The sequence below is a fragment of the Crocodylus siamensis genome, chromosome 7 (assembly GCF_052110815.1).
Source record: "Crocodylus siamensis isolate JL-2025a chromosome 7, ASM5211081v1, whole genome shotgun sequence".
In the NCBI taxonomy this organism is placed as follows: domain Eukaryota; kingdom Metazoa; phylum Chordata; order Crocodylia; family Crocodylidae; genus Crocodylus; species Crocodylus siamensis.
The window spans coordinates 85,238,128-85,264,421 of record NC_143401.1 but is presented as its reverse complement, the minus strand read 5'-3'; the positions used below and the strand labels follow the sequence as shown (position 1 = coordinate 85,264,421).

At 41.9% G+C, this 26,294-nt stretch overlaps 1 protein-coding gene across 3 annotated transcripts in view; it reads right to left on the bottom strand.

The window, feature by feature from the left end:
• The window catches only part of CACUL1 (CDK2 associated cullin domain 1), a 78,727-nt gene that overhangs the window by 11,792 nt on the left and 40,641 nt on the right, over positions 1–26,294 (bottom strand). For 2 of the 3 annotated variants that reach the window (XM_090057745.1, XM_090057746.1), the window contains 3 exons: positions 25,346–25,448; positions 10,793–10,882; positions 1,118–1,256 (listed from right to left, as the gene is read on the bottom strand). In XM_090057745.1, coding sequence (XP_089913871.1) covers positions 1,118–1,256; positions 10,793–10,882; positions 25,346–25,448 — 332 coding nt within the window. The remainder of the gene's footprint in view (positions 1–1,117; positions 1,257–10,792; positions 10,883–25,345; positions 25,449–26,294) is intronic. The other variant, XM_090057747.1, reaches the window with a different exon arrangement.

Genomic DNA, 26,294 nt, shown 5'->3' with positions numbered 1-26,294 from the left:
GACTGAAACAACCAATCGGAGTGCTCTGCACAGACAGACACACATGGCACAGCACCATGACAGCAGGGAACGAGGGGCCAAAGCCCCCTTGGAGGCAGAGGGGGACAGCAGGGATGGACTGGGACAGCAGAGCGCAGAACCGAGGGGTGGAAGGGATGCAAGCTTCCCTTCCTTCCCAACACCTGGCAAGTGGCGGCACTGTGGGGGGGGGAGAGGGGTGCACAGGGCCGGAGGCAGACCGGCAGCAGCACAGGGCAGTGGGTGGCAGCACTCCATCCCTGCCTGCCCCCTCCCCCCAATCATTCAACAGGCAACTGCCTAGTACCCTGAAGTAAACCTGAAATGCTCATCTCCTTGGTGCTTTTACTTTCATACAGTTCATGTACTGTTTACCACCAAGTAAAACATTCTCTTCCAAGTGCGGACTACCAAACCTCCTTTTCAAAGGAGCAAGATTTGCTAATTGTTATTTCTGACTCCTACAGATAAGCTTGGGGCAGTAGAGTCGGGAAATGCAGGGGTAGAAGTTGTATGCTTCAACCTTCCGAGTTCACCAAAAAAAAAAAACACAAAACACTGGTCGAGAGGCAGCCGTGAGCATGGACAGAAAAAAATGAGAAAGTGAAGGGTCAGGCGTTGCTGACACCAGCTTTCTGACTTGCTCAAATTTCCCTGCTTATAGTCCCTTATAGAAAACAATTCAAAATATCTACTTAAAATATTAAAACAGTATTGCCAATTGGCTGAGCAGTGGAAAAGGTTAAAAGCAATTTTTTAAGCATCATGTATAGACAACCACACAGCTATTTTTCCTGAATTGTCAAGATGCCGACATTCCAAGGATAGTGAAGATCTGCTTTATGTCAGGTATTAAAGCAATGCTGATTGCTGGGTAATTCCTATTACTTTCTGTGGGATATGCAAGTACTCAAATTTTCAGGGAGGGGGAGAGAAAGGAAGAAACTCACACTCACTCACCTTTTTTAAGCACTTGAACTAAATTAAGCAGCCTAATTTTAGACACCCAGACTTAAAGATTTTGGCTCAAGTCTAAAATATTAAGATACACGCAGTATAGTAGTGTCTACTGCAATAGCTGTTGAAGGCAGATTATTACCTGGTAAATCCATTCTGCATAAGCTCTCTTTGAAGTTTCTGGTCTTGGGCAGCATATTCCTGAAGCTCAGATTCCACAGCAGGGGGAAGAATGTTTGGGATGAATTTAGAAAATAAAGCTGGTGCCATCTGAACCCACTCTGTGAGGAAAGGGAAAGTACTAGTGAAACAAAGAATAAAGCTCTTGAGAGTTTATTTTCTTATTTCATCTTCAAGAAACAACTATCGAAAGGTGAAGCAGGGTTCTTAAAAAACATTATATAAATGGTCAAAGATCTTGAATACAATTCACACACATTTCTGGCTAAGACCCTGAGCCTTGGCCAACAGGAGTCGATGTTACATGGTCATCTAAACCTGTGCAAATAGCATGGGACCTATTTGCTTTTGCCCTTCATCTTATAAAGTTATTTACAGGAGTGCAACTAGGCTGTAAAATGCCATTAATTCTGACTGGAAGTGATCCATACTCCTTTTGTGTGGAGAATCTCACCTGTAATATTTACACAGCTTTAAGGGTTGCATGATGCTAGTCAAATCTTACTAAAGAAGAACAATCCTGGAAATCACACGTAGCAATGAAGTAAGGGACATTCACACTAAAGACTCAATTGTCTGTAGAGGTAACCCACGTAGATGGGCCACATGCGGCCAACTATGTGCATTACAAGAAGCAGTAGTGGCCAAAGAGAGACTGCCCAGCTGCCACGATCCTTCTTTGCACTAGTAGGTCCTCCCTACCATCATCTGAACTGGATTCTGTTTCTTACATAGAAGGTTGTTTTAAATGAATCTATATAATCCAAGATTTAGGGCCCTGCTCATAACCGTGAGCTCAATGTCTCTAGATGATAGCAGCATATGCCACTGCACAGGTCTGCCAGTCTGACCCCTCCCCACAACAGAAATGCTATAATTCTCAATATTGCAATTTGCCAAGGCTCCAGGGTGAAATAATGTGTTCGTTATATAATTCTCAAGCATATCAGTTCAACAATCACAGTTAGCAGGTTTAGAAAAAGAGACACGAGCTAAAACATTACTTAACAATGCAGCAACATCCAATGGCTACGATAACCTGGGTCCATGCAGCAAAACTGGCCAGATTCTCTTTTGCCCAATGTTATATTCCATACACAAATCAAAGACTAGGATCAAAGAACTAATGACAGCTTTCTAATTCTCAAGCCACCCTGATCAAGCATTTGATGCAAATTACTTCACTTGTAACTTGAGGCGCACTACTGAAAACTAGTACCAATCAATGCCGCACGCACACGCGTCAGTGCGGTGCAATATTTTCTTGCATACAACATGGCATAGAATAACACACATACACCTTGTTTTGAAAGGCAGAAGAAAGGAGAAAAAAAATTATTTGTTATAAAGTACCTGAGTAGCAATGTAACAGCAGGTAGGGAGACAGGCCTGCTCACTGTTCTGTTCCTTGCAAGTCTCTTGCAAATTTTACTTTTTCTTTTGTTGGTAACCAGCAAAAACTGCTCTTACTGTAGTTTTTAACTATATGATCATAAAAAGTAGGACTGAAAGGGTGCCCTGCCTAACTCCCTTCCTCCGTTCCTCCACCCCCCACCAGAATCACCTGCGGGAGCTGCTCTCCAGACTGCCTGGTGGCCAGGTGTATGTACATACCTACATGCAAATTATTACAGGCGCATTTATTTCAAATATCAGTGGTTTTGGACCCTTGTGTTTCAAATTTGCCCCTCATTTCCACATGCTCAGGGAAGGAAACAGATTCTGAGCAGGGTCTGAAGCGGGGGAGAAGGGACTACAGGCAACCCCCACTTAATGCTGTTTTGCTTAATGTTATTTGGCTATAACCCTCATTTTAAATTGATACCCGATTTCACTTAGCAAGTTTTGCTAGAACACGCGCGGGCCACCATCTTGGGTCAATAAAAACACTTGCAGTCAGAATCTTGGGTCAAATTCTTTCAGTTTCGCTTAACGCTCAGGTTTTCAGGAACCAATTAAGAGCCCTAAGCAGGGGTTGCCTGTACAAGGGAAGAAGCTGGGAGGCCAGAAGGCAAGGGGGGCACCTGATCCCCCCAGCCACTTCTTTCCCTGCTGTAGCAGTGGGAATGGGACAAACTCAAGACAAACCTCCAATAACTAGGTTCTATATCTGAAAAATTATAACAAACATATACATTTTCCATATATAGAATCAAATTGTTGGGGGGGAGGGTCATCTTGAATTCAGGATAGTCTTAGAATCAAGTAAATACAGTAATTCCTAACCTGGTCTGCCATTAAACAGTTTGTCTCCTTCCCTATCTCTGCTGTCAACTGCACATCAACTGGTAGCTGCCCCTATTTGTGAAAACCAAAGTAAAAAAAAAAGGCATTAAATACTTTTAACTTTCTTTGTATCATCTCTGATCAGACTGCTTTCCACATTCCACAAGACAACAGTTCTCAACCAGGGGTCTATGGCCTCCTGTGGGGCCACGAGCAGGTTTCAGAGAATCCGTGGGGACTGCAGATCTGGTGCAACCGTGATCTCCACGGTCCACTGGGGCGGCTCACACCCAGGCTAAACCTGCTGCCACCACCAGATTCATGGAAAAATACAGATTTTTCTCCTTTATAAAAAGATCATGGAGTCTTCTTTAAAGGAGAAATTCACAGGAAACTGCAAGCTTCCCCTTGCCGGCTGTCAGTGTTCCAGCCTGCAAGTGGCTGTTGGGGCCTGGGGGGAGTGGAAGAAGGCCGATAAGGCAGGAGGTGCCATGTGCATGAATGCACGTGCATACATACACGTGGCACCAGGCAGCAGTAGAGAGCAGCTCCCCCAGTACTCCTCAGATAAGTTGGTGGGGAGGGCATAGGCAACGCATCTGGGTAGTCTGGGATCCTCCAGGGGGGCATTTGCCTGCTTCCTATCCCCCAATTTCTGTGCCCACAGTGGGCATGGGGCTGCAGCCTGACCGGACCAACCAATGGGACCCAGCACAGGAGGGCAGAGTGGGGTGTGGCAAGACTTGTTGCCGCAGCCGCCACCAGGGCCACCTCGCCAGCCGCACTGCTAGCAATGGGAGGAATAACAGACCCTGGCAGGGGAGAAGGGCCATGCTGCCCTCACCTCCTCCCACTGATGGAGGGGAAGTGGGTCGGGGGCAGTAGAGTGGCCTGAAGGAAGTGGCAGTGGCTGGGCCATGTCCCCTTGCCATGGGTTGGGAGCGAGGGACACTGGCAGCGTCAGAAGGCCGCAGGATGGGAGCGAGGGGGGCCTTGAGTCCAAAAAGGTTGAGAACCACTGCGGTCAGATTCCATAGGTCTCTTGTCTTCCCCTTACTTTTGAAATACCTATAAAATCCCCTTCATGTCCCTTGCCAGCTGCATCATAAAATGTTCCTTGGCCTTCCTAACTTTCTCTTTGCGTGCCATCTGATACTCTTGTACCCTTCCCCTAGTACTATGAACAAATTTATACTTTCTGAAGGATTCCTATGAATTTCAACTTTTGAAGAGACTGCCGTCTAGCCAGACTGGTCCCCTGCTGCACTTCCTATTCTTCTCTCTCATTGAGATAGCTTCCTTCTGCATCCTTAAAAAGGTGTCCTTGAAAGTACAGCTAGCTCTCCTCAACTCTCCACCTCCTCCCCAGACTTGTCTCCCAAGGAATCATGCCCTCCAGGTCCCTCCATTAACTTTTCTGAAATCCAGTGTCCTTACTCTGGTGCTCTCCTTCCTTCCTTCCCTTAGGATCTTGAATTCTATCATCTCGTGGTCACTGTCACCGAAATTACCTTCCACCTTCATATTCTAAACCAATTCTGCCCTGTTTATGTGCAGTAAGTCAAGAAGAACTTCCCCCCTCATTGGCCTCTCTACCATCTGAATCAAAAAATTATCCCAAACACCCCCCAAGAACTTGCTGGACTGCTCGTGCACTTTAGTTATTGGGATGTCTAATGGGAGGGGAACATGAAGTGCCCCATGAGAAGTCCTGCAATTCGAAAGCTTTCATCGCTTGTTTAAAGGCCTCATCCACCTCCTCCTCTTGGTTTTGAGCCCTGAAGCAGATGCCCACCATACCATCCTCCCTGCTGCTCTCTCTTCTGAACTTTACCTAGAGGCTTTCAATTGACAAACCTTCTACTTCATACCACACCTCTGAGCGCATGCCCTTATATACAGGGCAACACCACCTCATTTTTTCCTCTGCCTATTTCTCCTGAATGAGAGTGTATTCCAATCATGAGAACTATCCCACAACATCTCCACAATCCCAATCCCATCATAATTCTGTGACTGTACTTGGACCCCCAATTCTTCCCTTTCTCCCCTCTATTTCTCACTGAACAAGTTAAGCTAAACTGTATTTCTTTATACAAGTTCTACTGACAAGCTCTTTTGTGCCACTGCAACAGTGGCATGGAATAGCTGACATGGAAATAGTTTACAGGCTTAAAAAATAAATCCTCTAATGAAAGCATTTAATAAAAAACAGATTAGTACTCCAGTTCTTTATCAGCAAGGGCAACTTCCAGGTAGCAGTCAAATGCACTGGGCGAACACCTACATATTCTTTTACAAAATATGCAGAGCAAAAGAATGCAACTGCCCCTACACCATGCAATATTGATAGCTCCCAACTTAGCTCACTTCAACACCAGACCTTGACAATTGCCTTTTCTTCTTTTTCAGTCCAAATTTTCCTCTCTCCCTCTCATTTTTTTCTCTCCGTCTGTAAACACTGTTTCATATTCCTGCTGGTAGTTCTCCTGCCTCTTTCACACATCCCCGGTACTTTGACCTTCCATGCTCTCCCTTCCCTTTGCCCTCTCCTCCTGTCCACATTTACTAGAGTGGATTTTGCTGCTGGAGAAATCTGCAGCATCTCCCACAGGAGTGATCCACATCAGGCAGCGAGCATAAAAAGAAATGATTTGTCCCCTTAAAAAGAGATACCAGCCATTTTCTGTTCCTTGGCTTCAGCCCACATTGAGAACATGCAAGAGCATGGCAAGTTTCTCCAGTAGCACCTTCCTTCTTTCTGTAAACCTTGCCTGCTATTCTGCCCACTACCCAAGTCTCACAGGTACATTCAAAGATAGAAAATTAGGGAAAAGGGCAGTTCTTGTAGCTCAGACCCCCCTTAATTTTTCCCTAGTGCAGACCATGTCTTTTTTGTTTTTGATCAGCCCCGGCCTGCTTTCGTGTTCTTTGTTCTGGTTGCTTATGGTAGCCATCTACAAGTGATACTGCTTTCAACATTTGAACCAAAGGTCTCAGTCTCCCAAAGCATCTGCTCTTTTAATATTTTCTTAATGCTTCTCATCAAGAATTGACTACACCAAAGAATCTCTTTTAATACAAAGAACCTGTCTTCCCTAACAACCTAAAGTACATCTTGTCTGGCAACTCTGTTATCTTCCTTTGTTCAACCTACTCTTAATTTTACTAGGAGATATAACGTATTATTCATAAAAGCTATGTTAAAGCTGTCTCTTTGACAAACAGAACTGAACAATTCTAAGTACTATATAGCACACACTTAATATTCTTTCCAGACTGCAAACCAAAGACAATCTGTTCTCTAAAAGATGAGTATTGTTCATAGCTTGGCTTTCAGTGGCATGTGGATCTTATAATTATCACCTGTTTATAAATGAAATCTCACTTTAAAAAAGGTTGTATGTATCCAAATACTTTATTTGTAATAAGCATCTAAACAATTACACATAGGACTATATACTACTAGTCAAGCCAATGGGAATGCAGATCAAAAATCCAAGTTCAGGATCAGGGTGGATAAAACTCAATGATCAAAAAAAACACAAAACAATTTTTTAATTTAAAATCAGCTTTTTTATTTAATTATATTTTCTGCTACAATGCTTTTAAAGAAAAAAACATATAAAGAAATTTAAAAGATGTTAACATGCAAAGATATCATCCTGGAATAAGGATTATAACTTCTAATTATATACTATTTGAGACAATATATTCATGTAACCTTTTTAGAAGTTTTATAAATAGGCCACAACAGGCCATAGGCTATATTAGGGGGCCAACTTTATGGAGTTCCCAGACGCTCCTCTATAGATTAGGAAAGATTACAGAAAACCACTGTACCCAAAGCTCAGTGCTCAGCTTCTCTCATTAAGCATCTCTGTGATGCTTAGTTTCAGTTCTCAAAACTGTGGATTTGTCTCTCCAGAGTTCACAGGCAGACAAGGTTCTTTGAGTAGACGCAATATCTTTTATTAGAACTACTAAATAATTGGAAAAATTGTTCTTTGCAAGCTTTTGGGCAAAAACGTCCTTCTTCAGGCATAGGGAGTTTGTTGTCTCCAGAGAGAACATCCTTGTTAACAACAGTACATGGAGATGAGAGATAACAGACCCGATTACCCACCCATCAGCCCTATTGTCTCTCTGTAAGTTTGTGTACACACAGTCAAGCCCTTGCCTTTCTCTAAGGGCATTTATACATGCACTTTTTGTCCTGCAACCTGCCAGAGATCTGCTGCTTTGGAGCAGATGCGATTACTCAAGTCTGCTCCGCACGTAAGCTGATGCAAATGGCACTGCACCGCATGCAGTTGTATAAGTGGCGAAGCACGTGTCAGCGCACAGAAAATGGCAGCAGCGTGTTTTGAACTAAAACACCTCTGATGCGTTTTAGTTCAAAAGCATGCCGCCGCTATTTTCTCAGTGGTGATGCACATTGTGCCACTTATACAACTATAAGTGACGCACACAGTGCTGTGGCGCTTGCATGTGTAGAAATGCCCTAAAAGTGCAAAGTTTCAAGAAGTTAAATGAATAAAGGATATCAAACAGCAGAACACACTTTTTGTAGAAAACAATGCTTAAATTGAGGCATCCTGATCAGTGATTTTAAATCAAAACCACCCCATTCAGGATTTAAAGTAAAACATTAAAACTTATCGTTACAGTGTTGTCAACAGATGATTATACTGAAAAATCTGGTTTGGAAATGTTTGGCACTGCTCTTAGAGCCCAGATCCTCAACTGGGAGAGTCTTAGTTTTCATCTTTGTAAAGAAAAGTTGAAATAGTTTACCTTTCATCATCATTAGGGCTCATATTTAATCTTTTTTTTTTTAAACCTTCATTCTTCTGCAATGATTAAATTATTCAGATCAGGAAAAACTGACAAAAGAAACAGGCCTGTGGTCAAACTGCTTATTGTGCACATGCACAAGCATGTGGACAGACACGCAGACAGGGCAGTTTGTGCAGAGGGGGAGGACAGAGGACAGCATGTTGGGGGGGGCACAGACGGAGCAGGGAGGAGACTGGATGGTGCGGAGGGAAGGATGGGGAAAAAAGCGAGCATGAGACAGTGCAATGTGTAGCCCAGGGGATGCACAGGGGAGACCATGTGGTACAGAGGGGAAGCAGAGGAGATTGCGTTATGGCACAAGAACTGCTGCAGCTCTGGCCCAGCCCCTGCCCTGAGTTTGGGGCTAAAGCTGGAGCCAGAGCTGCTATTGCTGCTAGCTGGCTGAGCCTGGGGCCAGGGTCCCCACACATTAAGCAGCTATAGGAGTTGAGCTACCTGTCCTCCTCCTGTGCCAGTGATGGAAAAATTTAAGAAAGCTCCTTAATAATTATAATTTTCAATGTATAAAAAGTCTTATTATTGGGTGGCTGTCTTAAATTTGAAGTTATCTTGGATTTGGGTACATACAATACATATATAAAAAATATCCATGTACAGAGCTCATGAATGTCTAGGCCACAACTCAATTTTTAAGCATCTGGCACTAGGAAGGTGACAGCCAGCCACTTAACACGAGTCTAGTTCTTTAGTTCATTTTTTCTGGTCAAATGATGGCATGATGGATGACTCCTGACAATCTAATCAGAGGAGGATTAAGGGAGGGGCTTGCCAAGTGTTCTGACCCAGGAGGTAGAAAAGATTACAATTAAAATCAAAATATTATTAGTAAGCTTTTTTCCTAAAGTAAGAGCTTAAATTCTGTGTAAACTGATGGTTTATGTCTTCCTATTGAACTGAAACGATGTTGTCAGAAGGAGTGAAAAGGCCATATTTCATTTGATACAGAAAAGTAAAAATATTCCTGTTTCAGACACAAGAATTTCTCAGCATCACCAACCCAAATTTTCTTCCATCCTTACAGTTAGATACAACTGATGGTAGGGATATGTAATATAAACCAATCATAAAAGCTTAACAAATATAATGTTGCTTCAACATTGCTAAAATTATACACTTTGTCATTAGATGGCAAATGGAAAGCACTAATTGGTGATAGCTACCTTAAATACCCCTTGCATTGTTAAATGGCATCTGAATACAAGCCCTAGATAAGGGTTCCTTTTAGCACTGCAAATTATATGTTAGAGATCTGTACCAATTAAGCTTAATGCATGAAAGATATTCCATACCATAATTGTCTTGGCTTGTTGATAAAAACTACTGCTGGACACAATGTCTGCACTCTAATACACTCTACCTTGCAAGAGTGAAATAAAGCTTTTGCATGTAATAATAAACTGCTTATTTCTTTGTTATACCAAAGCTGTCTCTGAAATCCCAGGATCAAAGAGAGAAGGGCCATTTGAACCATCTAATATGATCCCAGGTCTCTTGCAGAACTAACCTATATCGCTCCCACTAGTCCATCTATCCTACTTTGCAATAGTTTCCATAACTGACCACTGAATAGCTTCATCCCTTCTTATTAATACAAAAGCACTAACACGTGAAATCCTCTGCTTTTACTTTACACTTAAAGAACTGAGGGTTCTGATAAGGTGAGAAGACAACTTGCATCCATCTTCCTTGTGAAGCTAAACACAGATGACACTTTTACACATGCTCCAGAAGTGGGTGGGAGGGCACTTCAGAGTGGCTCCGAGAGCCACTTTAATTAAAAGCACCCACAGCATTTCATGTATCAATGTCCCCACGCTTCAATATGGTGGCAGGGGCACTTAATTAAAGCTCATCGAACATGTTTTAGTTAAAGCACCCCTGCTGCCATTTTGAAGCACCAGGATGCTGATACTCAAGATGCCAAGGCTGGCTGGAGCATGCTAATTAGCACATTCCAGCACACCAGATTAATCGAGTCTGCATCGACAGCGTATCAGAACAGCCTCCCAGCATGCCTACAGGCACCTAGAGATCTTCTGTAACTACAGCAATGATTTCAATGTGCCATTCCATAACCCAGCTAAATATTAACAGACTGGATCGTGACAGTCCAGGGGTAATGCATAGGTGGTGCATGTGCACCCTGTCAGGCCATGCTCCCTGTGTAGCCAGTGGGCAGGGGGGCAAGTGGGAGCACCAGTGCCCCCACTGCAAGCGCCAGCCAGGGAGCAGAGCTACCAGCAGAAGCGGCTGTGTTGCTTCTGGAAGTGGCTGTGGAGCTCCAGAAGCAGCGTGGCGGCTTCTACGGTGAATGAGACTGCCCCTCCCACCCCCCCCCGCCAGTGGGATCAGCCGTTGGGGGACCCCACCCCCCTAGTCACTGCCTGGTGTTGGTGGGGGGGAGGGTACGTGACCCCGCTGACTCAAGAGGCATCAGACACCAATGTGAGAGTCCATCAAAAAAATACAGAATATTTAGTTAACAACTGCATAAGCTGTTCTGACAGCACAACAGAATAGGAAATTCCAGAAAGCAGCAATGAATATTTACCTGGTCTTAGTGTATAGAGGCCTTTCACAATATTTGCCATGGTTGAAGGAGTGATTTGAAAAGGTGTTGACTGAGCTTCCAAAAGTAAAGCTGAAACAAAGAAAAATCTGATTAGGCATTTTCAAGGCAAATACGAGATGTAAGCATATATTTGACATTAAAAGAAAGTTTTCTACTGTCACCCAATGTTTCTAAAGAGGAAATCAAACAGACAACTGAATGACTTCATCCCCAAGTCTCCTAGAGCAGGGGTTTCCAACCTTTTTTTAATAAGTGCGTGGCCAGACATGGAGCAATGGCAACACAGGGTGGTGGGTGGCAGCGGCAGCCCCCACATGCGAGCTTCCTCCCACCCGCAGAGGAGCACTGCTGCCCTTGTCCCCTTGGCCCTATTCCTGGGGAGCAGCAGCGCTCCATCCCCACCCACCCATACATACCCCCTAGGGCATCCCTGCGTACCCCTGGTTGACAACCCCTGTCCTAGAGTATAATGCATAAAGTTGCACAATAAAAATGTAAAATACTTTATTTTTCTTCCTTCCAAACAAACATCCAGGACTTAAAACAGGCAACTGACAGAATTAAGTATTCAACACAGAACTGAAGTAGATACAACTTATTTTTAGCAGTACTATTTACCCTTGCTATGATAAACATCTCCAGTTCCACTAATTCTTTCTTTCAATTTTTATAAGTTGGCAACAAAATCTGCTCTGGCTCTGAAATCTGTACATGAACACTCGCTTGGAAACAATAAAAAAAGCTAGCTGTAAACATGCTTTAAAATGTTGTTTATTGTACATGGGAATGAACACTTACATTTAGTTTCTAATTGTTTTTGTGAGTTTATACGAAACTGGCAGACGTACCAGTAATCACATCTTCCTTTGGAGGTGCATGGTCTTAGCTGATTTACTGCTGTTAAAACCATTTTATAATTTAAGCATGAATTTGAACATGCACATTAAATGCAACCACAAATGAGTTATAAATGGTCCTCAAACTATACCTACCACTTGCCAATCTGTGTGCGTCTTACAACCTATTGGCCCAGTCCAGAACGGATGGCAGCCAGCTATATAAAACTCGTCTTTTTAACGCACTCTGGAGAAATGCATGATATTAGCTATAGAAGCTTCCCCAATTCAATGCTCAGTCATTACCTACAATGGCAGTGAACGTATTTGCTATTACGTTTTCTTTTCCTGTTCATGTGAAAGACTTTCACAAAGCAGAGCTAACTACAGAAATCTTTTTCTCTTGTGTTTCTTACATACATGGTATTATTCGCAGCTATTCTAAGGAAATGAGTTTCAGAAAGAAATACAGTCGGGGGAAAAAAACCCAGCATCGTTCACCTGTAGCTTTGTGATGTGTGTTCCAATGACACAATCAATCTCCTACAGACTGTTCTTGAAGCAGCCTCCACACCAGTCAAGAAAGCTGGATGCTTTGACATCACAAAAGGCTAAGGCTTTATTAGGAAGATATGCGCAAATACTGAAACACGCTCTATATGTGACCTGCATTCCTATGTTCAGCTGCTTAGACAAGCAATTTTAAAAGTGCTTCTTTAAATACTAGAGAGAGACCAAAATACAAACTAGATGTCCATTGAGGAGAAATAACTTTCAGTTACTCTTAAAAAGTTTTAAGAGAGAAAATGTATTTGTAACCCAAAACCAGAATTGTAAATGTGACACTTAAAAGCCGGAGAGTTCCTAGCTAAAGGCTCTATTTGAACATGTAAATGCATGACATTTTCAAGGCAGACAAGGTGTTTTGGGTAAATCCAATATTTTTTATTAGACCAACTCAAATAGTTGGAAGAATAGCCAGTTAAAGCAGCCTGACGCCAGTACGTATGCCAGAAGACCAGCCAGAAGCCGCGTGGGCAGGGCGCACTGGGATGGGGCCTGGGCAGAGCCGTGATCCACTCCCCACAGGCCCCTGCCCACACAACCCACCCGTGGCAGGGACGTGTGGGCAGCGGGCCGCAGCTGTGCCCTGGCCCATGTTCTCACCGCCGCACGCGTCTGGTCGTGGAGCTGCTCCCCACGCAGCTGCTGGATGGTCTCCATGGGACCAGGCTGGGTGCTGGCAGCTGCACAGGCAGGGGCTGCTGGAAAATGGAGTCTGCCACAGGCCTGATCTGGCCTGAGGGCGAGACTTTGCACATCCCAGGGTTAAAGCCTGTCGCTGGGCTGCGATGAAAAAAGGGAGATAAAATGTATGGTTCGTTCTCAATTTCTTTTTTCATCTCTCATGCAGCCATGTAAGGAAGAGAAGCTATCCTTTGCTATACTGTTCCCTTAGATGCTAGCAGAGCTGAACTCCTACATAGTTTCCTGAGGGTTTGTGCAACCTAGCAAGAAAGGAGGCAGTAGAGCAGCATAGCTAACAAAGGGGGCATACAACAGGGAAGAGACAGTGATGAGAGTGCTTCCAGTTCACATTAACCACACCTGGGGCTACTCCTGAACAGATGGTAGACCCGTGTATAGATGTTACCACCCTACTGCCTCCCCTGTACAAATAGGGCTAATTCAACCAATGCTAAAACAAAAACATAAATCACAAACCTGTCTGGTATAGCTTGCAAAATGCAACCATCTGAGGACAGCAAGTAGGTACATCCACCCCCCCAACCAAAGGCACGACAGCATTATTTAAGTATGGCAGCTCACAGCATAACCAACCTGCCAGACCTAACACAGTCGCACTTAAACTTGCTCAAGCAATTCCCTGAAGTGAACAGACTGAATCCTGCAGGTTTAGACTATTTGGATGAATAACAGTTTGTGGGCCTGGGCAACAGTTTGGCAATTTTTAAATTTGTCCACATTATTACAGCTGCTGACTACGTCCGTTTTCTTTCTTACACTAAAACCTTTTTTCCTAAATTGAGCTACAATCCTATTCTACAACATGCTACAATTCTGAAGGCTTAACCAGACGCATTTACAACATGGAGCAAATAAAAATGAGCAGCAATTTATTTCTCCACTGAGTTATTGATTACTCCACCTACCTTCATAAAACAATTTTATTTTAAAAACAGTGGGATAGTTCACTTGGATGCCAATCCTCTCATTAGCACAAATGTAAGAGTGCTTTCCTCTACTACCTTTATTTCAATTTGGCGCACAAATATTTTTCTTTTTACTATTTATTTGGCAGTCTGATTGTAACAGACGCTAACCTGAGTTTAGCCGAATCATTTGTGCATTAGTCAGGTACACTAGTGAATTCTTTTATGCTCAACATTTTGACAAAAAATGAATGGTATATTCAATACTGTTTTTCTTTACATATAAAGCCAGAAAGATGTTTTACATTGAGTCTTGATGCAGCTATAATTCAGGTTTTCTTTGGAACATACCCTTCCCCCACATTTCAGAAATGAAAGCCTAATAATGCTGCAACAGGAAGTTTCAAAGAAGGAACTAGTTCTAATAGAAGAGGTGTAGAAATCTCAAGAACTATGATGGTTTTTATAGCTAACAGGTTCGGCTACAGTTTCCTGACAAACAGCACATCATACTGCATTTAGACCCATGTTTCTAACGTTTGACAAACAACTGAAACCATGAGGGTTTAGAGTATGTGCAAAGAGGTTACGGCATAAATACAATGAGGTTAGCAAAACAGGCTAATGTAACTATTGAGTACTTGTAAGAGATCTTTTGTAATAAGCAAACATTAAGGCATTGCATTTTTTTAAATTAAATTACTCAGCATCTATTACAGAAGCTAAACAGGCCACTCTTGCCTACACTGGAACAGATTAACGCCCTCTAAAGCATGTATACAGCTAAAAATTATGGCGTGGGAGAACCTAATGGTAGAAAGCAAGTAAAGCTGTATTCTTTCCATTTATTTGCACATCACTGTAGTATTTGGATTACCTCAGCAACATTAATGACTCAACACATTTATGAAAGAGACATTATCCCTTAGGCGGCGAGTCCTTGGCGCAGTCATGAAGGAGACGTTGAGTTCCTGTCAAGGGGCTTGACTGCAAAAGCATCACTCCTCTGCCCTTATACTAATAAATCAAAAAATTCCAAGCTGCAAGGCAAAAATCTGCTCAAAAAATAATGGACATTAAAATATTCCTGTTAAATATTAGTGCACAAACACTGCAATATTTACTGTCAGGAATTACAGAGCCACAGACCGATCTGCTGCAGCTGCACTGCAGTAGCTCTATGGGAAGCCAGTAAAAAAATAAAAGACCCCACACAAAGCAACAGAAGCAGCCCCTATCAAAGGATTCAGCTAACTACAATATCTGCAGTCAGCTAGGGTCAGTACCAACTAACTTTGTAGCTTCAAATCCTACATCGCTCAGAGTCCTGGAGAGTAATGAAGATGAGTTTCTAATGGAACACATTCAAAAAGAAAAATTCCACTTAAAGTTACAAAATGGAGGTGCCCTTTACCATCAGTACAAACAATTAGTTCAGCTAACCAATATATCAAATCAGTGGTTCGCAACCATTTTTACTCCCGGGAATATGTCAGTTCTTCGCTTTCATTCATTTTTCACAAAAAAAAGTAACAGAGCAAGTCAACTGTTGCAAAGATCACAACAAGAGAAATATTTTGACACTATGGGTTCCTATTTGAAATCTCTGGCTACATACCATCTTGCAAATCACGTAGGTGTTTGCCCACCCAACAGTGCTAATATTATGTCACCTCATCGTACCCTTTAAAGGATCTCCCATCACACCAGGGTACTTCATCACCCTGTTTGAGACCCACAAGACTAGATGTTTCACATTTCTCCTGCTGATATTTTCACTCAGGCCTACTTCCACTGAAGTAAGTGGTGAAGCTTTCATGAAAGAAGAACTGGTAGATAATAATAAATACCTCCAAAACAGAAGAAGTTTAATGAAGAGGATAATTCCTTCCACCACAGCAGCTCTATCCTACTGGCTCTGTACCATTTAAATCTTGCATGGCAAATTTTATACCCCGAGTGCAATTCGATTGAATATAATGGAATTACATGTCATATGCAAGCAGGACTGAGCCCCAGTCCATATTTAACTGAAAGATTTACACATGCTTAACAAAAGCAACAGAACAGCAAATAAAATATTGGTTCATAAATTTAAGTGCACTTTGCAAGATCCGGGCTTTAATCTAATGCAGATATGCATTATGTGCAGAGATTTTAAGGGTCTATGAACTATGGCAAAATTTTCTCTAAAGACAAGTACACAAAAGTCACCTTCCTCACATGATTAAGCTTCAGTTTTACCATTACAGAATAATTAAAACCATGATAAAATTATTTGTTTTTTCTTTGGTTTCTGAACTAACTTGCCCTAGACTCAGGTAAATCCTCCAAAAGTTTAGAAAAGGAAGACTACAGGGTAGATTAAAAAAAAGAAAGAAAGAAAGAATTCCTATTTATTCCTGACCATTTGCCATTACACAAGCAGTAAAACCTACAAAAATACTCTTTATCACCCAAAATGCAGATAAAGTATCTAATAAAAATCCTAAAAAGCCTATAAAACATTAATATTTTAAAAACTAATAGCTAAGAAAAAGCCCAAAGGTAACTAAAAGGCAAGCATTTGGATTCCTGTAAAATGAAAGGATATTTTAATGTTAACATTTAAAATGTCATAATTCAGAATGAGATTTTTTTCACTTATTTCCCAAGTACCAAATTAAACATCTGAGTCATGATATTTGAACACACAGCCTCAGTAGGAGACTCGAGCTAGGGACAGACATCCAAAAAGCCAGAGCCTAACTTGATTCAATCTTCGCAGGTTAGTCTAACCTGACTAGGTTAAATCACTTTGTACCTGTATAGACATCCCAGACACACAGGCACATGCTTGCAGTGGCTCAGGCTAGAAGCCAAGGGGTGCTAAAGCAGCCCTCCCCTGCCTTGCACACTGCTGAGCTGAGGGGGCATGGCCATCAGGATTAGGGTGGGGTCCGCCCCCCCTTGATAACAGAGCATTTATCAGCTCTGAGTCTCACCAGAAGCAGCCCTCCTCCGAATTAGAGAGAAAGTGTGTGGACACAGATGCTTCTAAAGTAACACTAGCTAAAAAAAAAAAAGAAAAAGTGTAGTCATGACTTGATGTTAGTCATAACTATAGTTTTTAACATTCCTTTAACCATACCAGGACCAATAGTGTCCACACAACTTCATTGCAGTTTGAGAGAGGGCTTTAGAATGATTTTGGTTTATACCATTTTCAATGGCAGACAAAGTGGACTGCTACTGCTAAGGAATAAGACAGGTATTTTAAAATAAGATAAACTAGCTCTTGATCATAGAACTGCAAAAAAGAATGACTAGTTCTCCACCAGTTGCACAGTTCTTTTCACATCTCCTCCTCTGAGGAAAAAATGGAGTAATTTGCAACTAGACTGTGCTCTTACGAACAGTTTAACATTTCCTGGCAGTCGCACTGGGGTCTGCAGAGCTCTAGCCCAACTCGTTGCCGGTGGTGGGTGCATACATGCCTCAGGGAGGACAGTGGGGAAGGGGCCCAGGCTGCTCTGCTACAAAAAGGGTTGGGCCCCTTGCGGGTCCTCCATCATCCAACCCTGGCATGCCAACATCTTCAAATAGAGGTGATGGGTGTTTTTGGCCCAAAAACATAGCTGACCCTGCTCTACTGCCTAGTTTCATCTGCTGTAATGAACTAATATTCCTACTGGTGTCCTATGAGAGGTTTTTGGTGACTAAGGTTTCTGCTCTTGCTTCATCAGTTCAGACTTTCTTCTTGCTTGATGGAATTCCTCCTCCTTTGAGCATGAACTTCAGCTCTAGCTTTCAACCTGTAATTTGCAGTCTTCAGGTTTTTAAAAAACATTAAGTGATCTAATATAAACATCTATAGATTTAACAACGTAAAATATAGCAACCTGCAGCCTCATAGACGCAGTGTGTTATTCTTTTTTTGATATGGCACACTATCACACACAATGTCTAGGAACTCAGCAACATCCTATTTGTCATGTTAAAGAACAAGAGCTTGGAGTTATCAACCAGTATATCTTTTTAGATAGTAATCCTTCTGATAGAACAGCTAACTTGCTGCCCATGTCTTCCAAAGTGCAAGAGTGATTTCAGTTGTCCAAATCCTTCAGAAAAACCTTAAGCTGTAGTATTTGCAAGACGAGTGCTGCTCAACCTACGGCCTGCAAGCCAAACCTTGTCCACAAAGCCATGTCACATCCAGCTTGTGAAGTTCCCCATGGTTTGGGAAATTTGGCAAAAAGAGAGTGGTAGCAGTATTAACTGCCACTGTTCCACCTCTGCCAAATTTCCAGATCCATGGGAGGCCCTGGGGGCCAGACAGGCTGGACACCAGTGGGCACCACAGTGCAAGTGTTAGAAAGACTGGAATGCACTTTTTAAAGCTGCAAACCTCAGTACTTAGAGCTGGTGGTTATAACTGCAAACCTCACTGACAACATTTAGTTAGATCTTTAACCCAGAGGATTTCAGGGAAAAGCAGAGGTGCTTGGGTCAAGACACCTACATTACTAAATATTTCCTTATTGGGTAAAAAGCTAGAGGACTGAAACAGCAGACATCCATAAATATGGAAAGTTTGGCAGAGGCAGCTGAAAATCCAGAGGGTCTCTTCTCAGCGGACACCTTTTCAGACATGCTCTCCTGCGCCAGGGAACTGCAGGTTGCTTTCCGCCTGCCATCTCACCGAGGCAGAAACAGACATCACCAAACAGAAGTGGAACAGCTGTGGCAGGATGCTTCCTGCCATAGCTGATCTGCTTTACTGAATGAAAAGTCACCTGATGCAGGACAACAGTCCTGGCAACAATCCCCTTGCTGCCCTGCACCTCTTTGCAAAAACCTGTACCAGCTCATGCTTCATGTGCAAGCACAGGTCAGCACAGGGCCCAACATGAAGCAGCACAGAAGCTGGGGAACCCCCAGTACCCTGTGCCTCCAGGCCAAAACCTGCAATGAGCTGTGCTTCTCACAGATGCATGGGTCAGCACAGGTCCCTGCATAGAGGAAGGAAGCACCAGGAATTTCCTGGCTCCCAAGCTGCTGTGCCACCCCACCACACATGGATCCATGCTCACCCGGGCCTCCACATGAAGCACAGGTCAGTGCAGTACCTGGTGCAAGCCCCAGCATGGAAGCAGGGGCTTGCATGGGCCCCAGCGTGGAGACATGGGGCACTGGGGACTCCCCAGGTCCCTTGCTTCCATACCAGAACCCATGCGGGCTTTCCCCACTTGCAGAGATGCACCTCTATAAGTGGGGAACCTTGACTTTCCCCACTTGCAGGAGATGTGCTGCAAGATTCCCCAAGGCACATCTCAAGCCAGGCAGGTGCTCTTGAAGCTTGAGCGGCCTGATCCTACCAGGGTGTGCACAACCAGACTCCTCAGGCCCCTGAAATACCTGCCTGCAGTGGCTGGAGATTACAGGCAGCTCCAGACTACCCACACTCTTCCACAACACAGCAAATAAATGTCTGCCGCAACACGGCAGCACAATTTATTACTATTTTATTTTTTTAATTTTTAAAAATATTACCATTACTACTACTCTTGTGGGATGAGAAAGGGTAGGGACAGCTATTTGCTTGTCATTTATGCTGCCATAAAAATTCTTACGGCAACACAACTATGACGCCTGATAGCATCCATTTCTACCCTGAGAAATAAGAGTCATATCAGAAAATTCACTGGCAACATCTTTGGGCAGCAGCAATATCTTTCAATCTGATTTACCTTGGGAAGGGCAGACAATGGGAAAGGAAAGTAGCCTGCTGCTGCAACGGCACAGCCAGAAAATCTTGGCATTAAAACTGAACAGCTCTCAGTACTCTGTAGAGACCTCGCTAGATGGGGAATGTATTAGCGTAATGGCATTATGTCATATTATTGCATTGTCCTCTGGCCAATTGCTTAGAAATAAATCTGTGTATTCTGGTCCACTGAAGTTAACAAGCCAACTGATGTCAGGATAGGTCAACACGTCTGTTAATAATATACATGTGTCCGCATGAATCAGGCAACAAACCACTTCTGGATGTCAACTGAGCAAGTTATACATCAACGAATGAAGAGCCAAAAACCCTGGCAAAACTGAAAACTTCTCCTGCTACATGTACTGACCTTCAACTACCTCACCTTTTCTACATTTTTATATTATACCCAACTTTTTAATCTCCTGTCACATGTAATAAAGGATAATCTGAGTGGATTTCCTTGTCAATCTCTAACCTTTTTCAATGTTCAGGCCCATTTTCCCACTGCTTCCGAGAACACACAATAGTCAAAAGCCTTCCTTCTCCCTCTCTATCTTTATAAAAGGAGACCCTTCTGCAGCATACTGCGTTCTCTTATCTGATGATGAAAGAGCTGCACGTCTTCAAATGAAAAGGTGAATGGTGCCAGACTTACCCCCCAATGAATCTGAGGTGACATGACTGGAAAAATGGAGGAAAAAAAATGTAACAAAAGCTGTCACACAGAAAAGGAGCCTTTTACTAGACAGAAATGCTTAGCAAGTACGAGTCCTGAGACTAAGAGGAAGCATTCCCAGAGGCAGAAGAAAGGATCCATGCACATACAACAGACCACTGTCAATCTGTAGGCTTCAGACTTCAGAAAAGACAACAGTACAAATCCCTTACACAAATTAGGTTTGTAACAGGAAGTAAAAAGAAGACTAACTCCTGCTTCATTCTGGCCAACGTCAGGAATCTCTTCCAGACAACTATTTATCTTGATTTCACCATTAGCAAAATAAAAATTCATCTTAAATACTATAAAATATTTATAGTACTTAAGCAACAGTCTATAAACTTGCTATTTAGAATCAGTCAGCCTATAGATAACAAAACTGCTAGACCAAATGAGTAATCTTTAAATTAGCTAGTTCAATGACTGCATAGGGACATGTTAGGACTTGGAAAATGGGATATACTAAGAATAAAATATGGTACCAGCTAAAAAGAGAGGTTAAAGCTATATCAATGTTTGAATCTTCAGGAGTTGTGTATCTTTCTTTTCCAACCAAGAACCTGGTTTCAAATTTGGCTCGGTGTATTTCTTGTGGAAGCCTTTATTCAGAGGTTTCATTATTTTATGCCCGAAGAAGGATTTTATATGGGTAACAGATGCTGCAGCACAGTTCCTTTTCACATTACGGTACCTTCCTGGCATGCCTAGTAAATTCTACTACACATCTTTACCAACAAGCTGATGCCAGTTTTCCTGTCTCTAAACCAGACAACTCCTTCCCTCTGTCTGATCCATTACTGAGAAAGGGCAGGTGAGAAGTAAGAAAGTATGAATACTTAATCCCCTTCCAGCCAGCAAGGGGAAAGAAAGTAGGGTATTGAAAGCAGTGTAGAGGATATTAATTTTTTTTCCTAATGGAGAAAGTCTCTCTTTTTAATAGCTGCTAAATGACTCTGCTCAAGAGCGACTGAAAATGCCCTTCAGAACCATGTACAGGTTTCCCTCGCTTTGTGCTATACATGCCTTCCTGGAAAACTGCACATAACTTGAATTTGCATAAAGGGAACCTACTTTACAATGTAACAAATAGGGATATGTTCCAAGACTTCAGCTGTACTGACCCCCAGACCCATTTCTACAAGACAATTTTGGTACCCACCAACAGCAAACAGTGCACACAAGCACAGGGCACCGATATAATGGGGATGTCAACTACAGAAGCACATGTCACAGACAAAGAGCGAGGAGCGCAGATCCACACAGATCATATTTTGGCGCGCATCCGTCCCACAATGCACCGCACAAAGCAGCTGACTGCAGGCTTCCACCGCATCATGGCACAAGACTGAATTTACCTCGCATACAATGAATTTCTGGTATAAAAAGGTCATTGCATAGGAGCAAATTCGCACATACAGAACCCGCATAAAGCGAGGGAAACCTGTAGTTTAGATCCAGAGATCAATCTCTTTGTCTTTGGAAAGCTCCCCCCACTCGGCTGCACACACCACCCACCTTCAGCACAGGCCAGCTCTCCTCCTTGGCCACACGTGCAGTCCTAGCTATCACAGCAGGAGCAAGTGGGGAGGGAAAATGGGGTCACAAGTTAATGCTTTAGGAGCAGGATGTGACCTGCAGGCCACCAGTTGGACGGTCCTGCCTTTCAAGGTAATTTACAATATTCAGCTGTCTGTTTTTAATTTTATGCACCACATCTTTGTTAAAAAAAAGAAAATAAAAGAAAGACTAAAGTCTAACCATCAAAGAGAAGGGCAGTACTCCCCTGAAGGTGAAGAGCAACCCATTATTTAAAAAATGAAAGGGGACTTGTAACTTATGGCTTCTTTGCCAATAAGGAAGGTATCTAGAGTTTGCAAATTCCTTATCTGTGACAGACCACAGAATTTCAGGTTGCTATTATAAGCTCAGTCCACATCAAGGACATTGAACTTTTTTGTTTAAAAGGTTCTCTAGACGCACAATAGGGCCAAACAGCAAGACTTTTCAAATTCAACTATAAAAAGAGCTGGATTTCTGGATTACAGTCCACTAAAAGATATGACGACTGTAATGGGGGAGGACTCTTGTGCTCCGAGATCAGAAAGCACTTATGCCAAGACAAGAGTCTCTCCAGTTTTGAAGGAAAAAAAATCATTTTTCTCCTCTGTCTATTCCCAAGCATTCAAAACAGAACAGCTCAGCTCCTAAAACTAAGAGGACAGACCTGGAAGTTTGTATGCTGTTGTGTTGGGAAAGAATGACAACACGAAGCCTTCTGAAGAGGTACTTAGGTTAAGAAGCACTTAAGTGTGAAGATTGCAACTGCAGCCCAAATTAGGAACTATTCCTAATTTATTGTAAGCAGCAAAACTCAGAAAGCTCATACATAACTGCTATCCACAACAAAAGGAACATACTTTTTCTAAGTAAAGATGAGGAATTATCTGCATCACTTTATATTAATGAGGCTTTCCTGAAATAAGATGTTCCATCTCTGCTTGTTATACTCAGTTAAGCAGTTTTGCGCCAAGTAAGTGGCCTACTAACCACTTAAAACAGCTGCACTGAAGGCAGCCTTATCAGCTGCAGCCAGCTTCAGCCTGCATAAAAAAAATAATCTGGTTATGTTCACTTAGTTTAATGTATCCTCACTTTACGTTAAAGAACTCAGCCATGACAAATATCTGCTTTTGACAGAGATATTTATACACACATGCACAGATGGGTCTGTATACTATAGCACCATTTTTAATAAGTATCATAATATTATAACAGTTCAGAAAGCTTTCTGCACCAACAACCCAATTCTGTAGTAGACAATCCAGCTAAGTAGGTATAAATGTAGGCAAATTTTGACCAAACAAGCTCACTTATCTTATTCTTTTTCTGCAAAGAATGACTGTAAACCCCAACACCTTGCACTGATCACAAGAAACAATTAATTCTATTTGCAGATGTTCCCTTTCCTTCTGAAATCAGATATCATATATTCTCCAACCACAAACAACTCAACCATTTCCTTAAACCAGTCCTTTTGGATTGTACAATTTCTGCTAAAATTGGAAACGGGATTAGAGTCAATTTTGGTCAATGGGAACATCATTCAGGATCAGCTCAGAGGAGGAAATTTCCACTCTACTTCTATCAGTGCTATAGCTGAAGAAGAGCATTAAGTCAAATATACTTACTCTTCCTTTTGACATTTTTATTTCAACTGCCATTCACCTCTCGAGATACTATTAACGAAATGCATTAAAAGAGCAATTTAAAAAACTAGAGTTATTTATTTTCCTTTGTGTTGAACCTAGACTATATAAAAAGAACCAAATACTAGTGTAAGAATGAGTTTAAGATGTTAAAACCTAACAGCTGAATCTTTGATTCCTGTTTCCTTTAAAAAGCTACTTTGAACACATTTATTTTGATATCACCATCATACTGAACTAAGATAAACCTCATGGTTTACATTAATTCAGCTTATACACACATGACTACTTGCTAATATATTTTAAGAACATTCTAAACTCACAAAGGCATCACATTTAAATGCATTGAGTGAGCTTTTTTTCAAATCTATTAGACCTAGGACAAGATAGAATGCATGTCAGAAAGACAGATCACAGTAAGAAAAGCTTATTGAAGTTTTAAAAATATACCAAGAACTTAAAAGGTTTAGCTCTAATAAGACTAAGGGAAAACCTAACGAGGGCACTAATTTACAATACCCACTACATTTTTCTGCCACCTGCAGTTTATACTTTTTTAAACCTTTTACAATAATTTTTTTTTAATTTGATTTCTGCAGCTCACCACAAAACAGCAGAGGAGAGAAAGAGAGAGATAACCTGTTGTAATAAAAGGAAAGCTTCCCTGTGGGATAAATTCCATCTATATATAATCCTTGCATCACTTTTGATATTTTTATGAATTAATTGTAATAAATTATATGGTAAAAAAGTTCAGGAAGTACTTTTTTCCAGAAGATTTTAGAAAAATAACACGCTACAGGGCTTTACTCGCTCACAGAAGGTCATACTGAATTAACTTACATAATGTTTTCACTGTCTTGAATATGCACACAGTGCAAACTTGATATATATGTTAACCCCATGCTGAGTCCAACTATGCAGAAAGTAGAAATAATGGCAAAAATCAGAGTTGCTCTCATTACTCTGAGCCAATGACTGCTACAAGATCCCAAGCCTGCAACTGGCTGCGTTGACACCCACTAACTTCAATAAGTTTCTTTAGAAGAAACAAGAGTTCCACACATGTAGCATTAATTGCAGGAACAGGGTTAAAAAAATTAAATATGTCAACAAAAGTTCTGGGGAGCTGTCTGATCTTAAGAGTGTTAGGATACTATAGCCATTCTACTAGCATTAAGGAGCAAGCTCTATAAGAGTATATACCGTATACTGGTAACTACAGTCTTAATCTTGCCCCATCATCAATCTCATCTCAGGGCATGGGGACTGACCAGTTCTTGAGGTCGCTTCCAGCTCTACATATCTACAATTGTTGCTGGTGGGGCAGGAAGCGGGGCTGATGGCTGGGAGCAGTACATGACAAATGGTCCAGCTTGACCCCAATTCTGCCAGCTACACTACAGTCCTGTTTCACCTATCAACACTTGTCAATATGTCGACACCAAAGCTAGAAAACAAATTTAAAGTAGAACAATAAGATATTAACTGCATCATAATCATCAAGCCCAAAAGAAAGAGCAGCGTCCTTTCCCTCATGAGTGAAATACTTTGGCAACTAATTTCAACCATCATTATGTGGTGGGTACTAATACACCAGCTCTTCTTTCCAGAACATTACTACTTCTATATGTGTTCACAATTTTCTTACACTGTATTTTCTAATGGTAAACCAAATACACGGCGTGGCATCCACTCCTGTGCCTTTCAGTCGCGTTCTAAATTATACAGACCCTGAATCTGGTCTTAAAGCTAGTCATTTGCCATTTCGTTCCTACCTGCTCCACTTCTCCCTCCCCACCTGGTTCAAGCTGATCGCTCCCACTCTAAGTTCAATAAATTTACTTACGCATTAGGTTGTAAATGTGCTTTTCCGCAACATGTTCCGTAAACAGCTTTATAAGGTCATCTTTTAAGTCTCTGTTAAGCTTGGTTTCTATGTAAAATTTATTCTGGAAAACAAGACAGACAGAGGCTTTTATATTTTGGGTTACAGTAGCACACCAAGCAAAAAAAAGCTGAACTGCTTTTATTCAGAGCTAAAGCAAATTCTTCTTTTTTTAAAAAACTACAATTCTGATGTTTGAGCTCTAAAATACCTACTTGCTATTCCACTCATATTGCAAAACACCCTGGACCTACAAATGTGCATCTGCTTCAAGTGAAGCATGTGAATAATATCAATTTATGTGCATAGATGTAGCATACTTATTCCTGCCGCTCCCCGTCTCCACCTACCGGGCCAGTATTTATGGGGATGGGGCAGGAAAGGGAAGAAATTTACCTACATTTTATTTTAGAGCTTTTTACAGCCTATAATGAATACTTGGGTATTATGTTATTACAAAGATGAATTTCATCAGAATCTATCATTCTGCTATAAATTACTCACTTGCATAGAGTTGGGGGAGGGGAGAAGGGGGAAAGGGGCTTCCAAACACTAGCAAGTTAAAAGGCTTTCCAGCAGCTGCATCGCAAGGGTGGGGAAGCAGATTTTGCACCTGGGCTGATACAGTTTCAATAAGGATTCTGCATTAGAGATAATCAAGTTGTTTAAGGAACTAAACCAACTTCAAAATTACACTCAGGCTACAGAGACCATGTGGTTTCAGGTTTTTCCAGTGGGAGGAGGGATTTTTTAAAAACGGTTTTAACCCAAAAGAAGAGGTATCAGTTACAGAACAGTTACTGATTACACTTAACCCTATAATATTTGTCTTTGTTACAGCAATTAGCCAGCAAAAAGCACAAGTCAATACATCTTTATTCCTCAGGTGTATGTTTGGTTTAAACAAAAC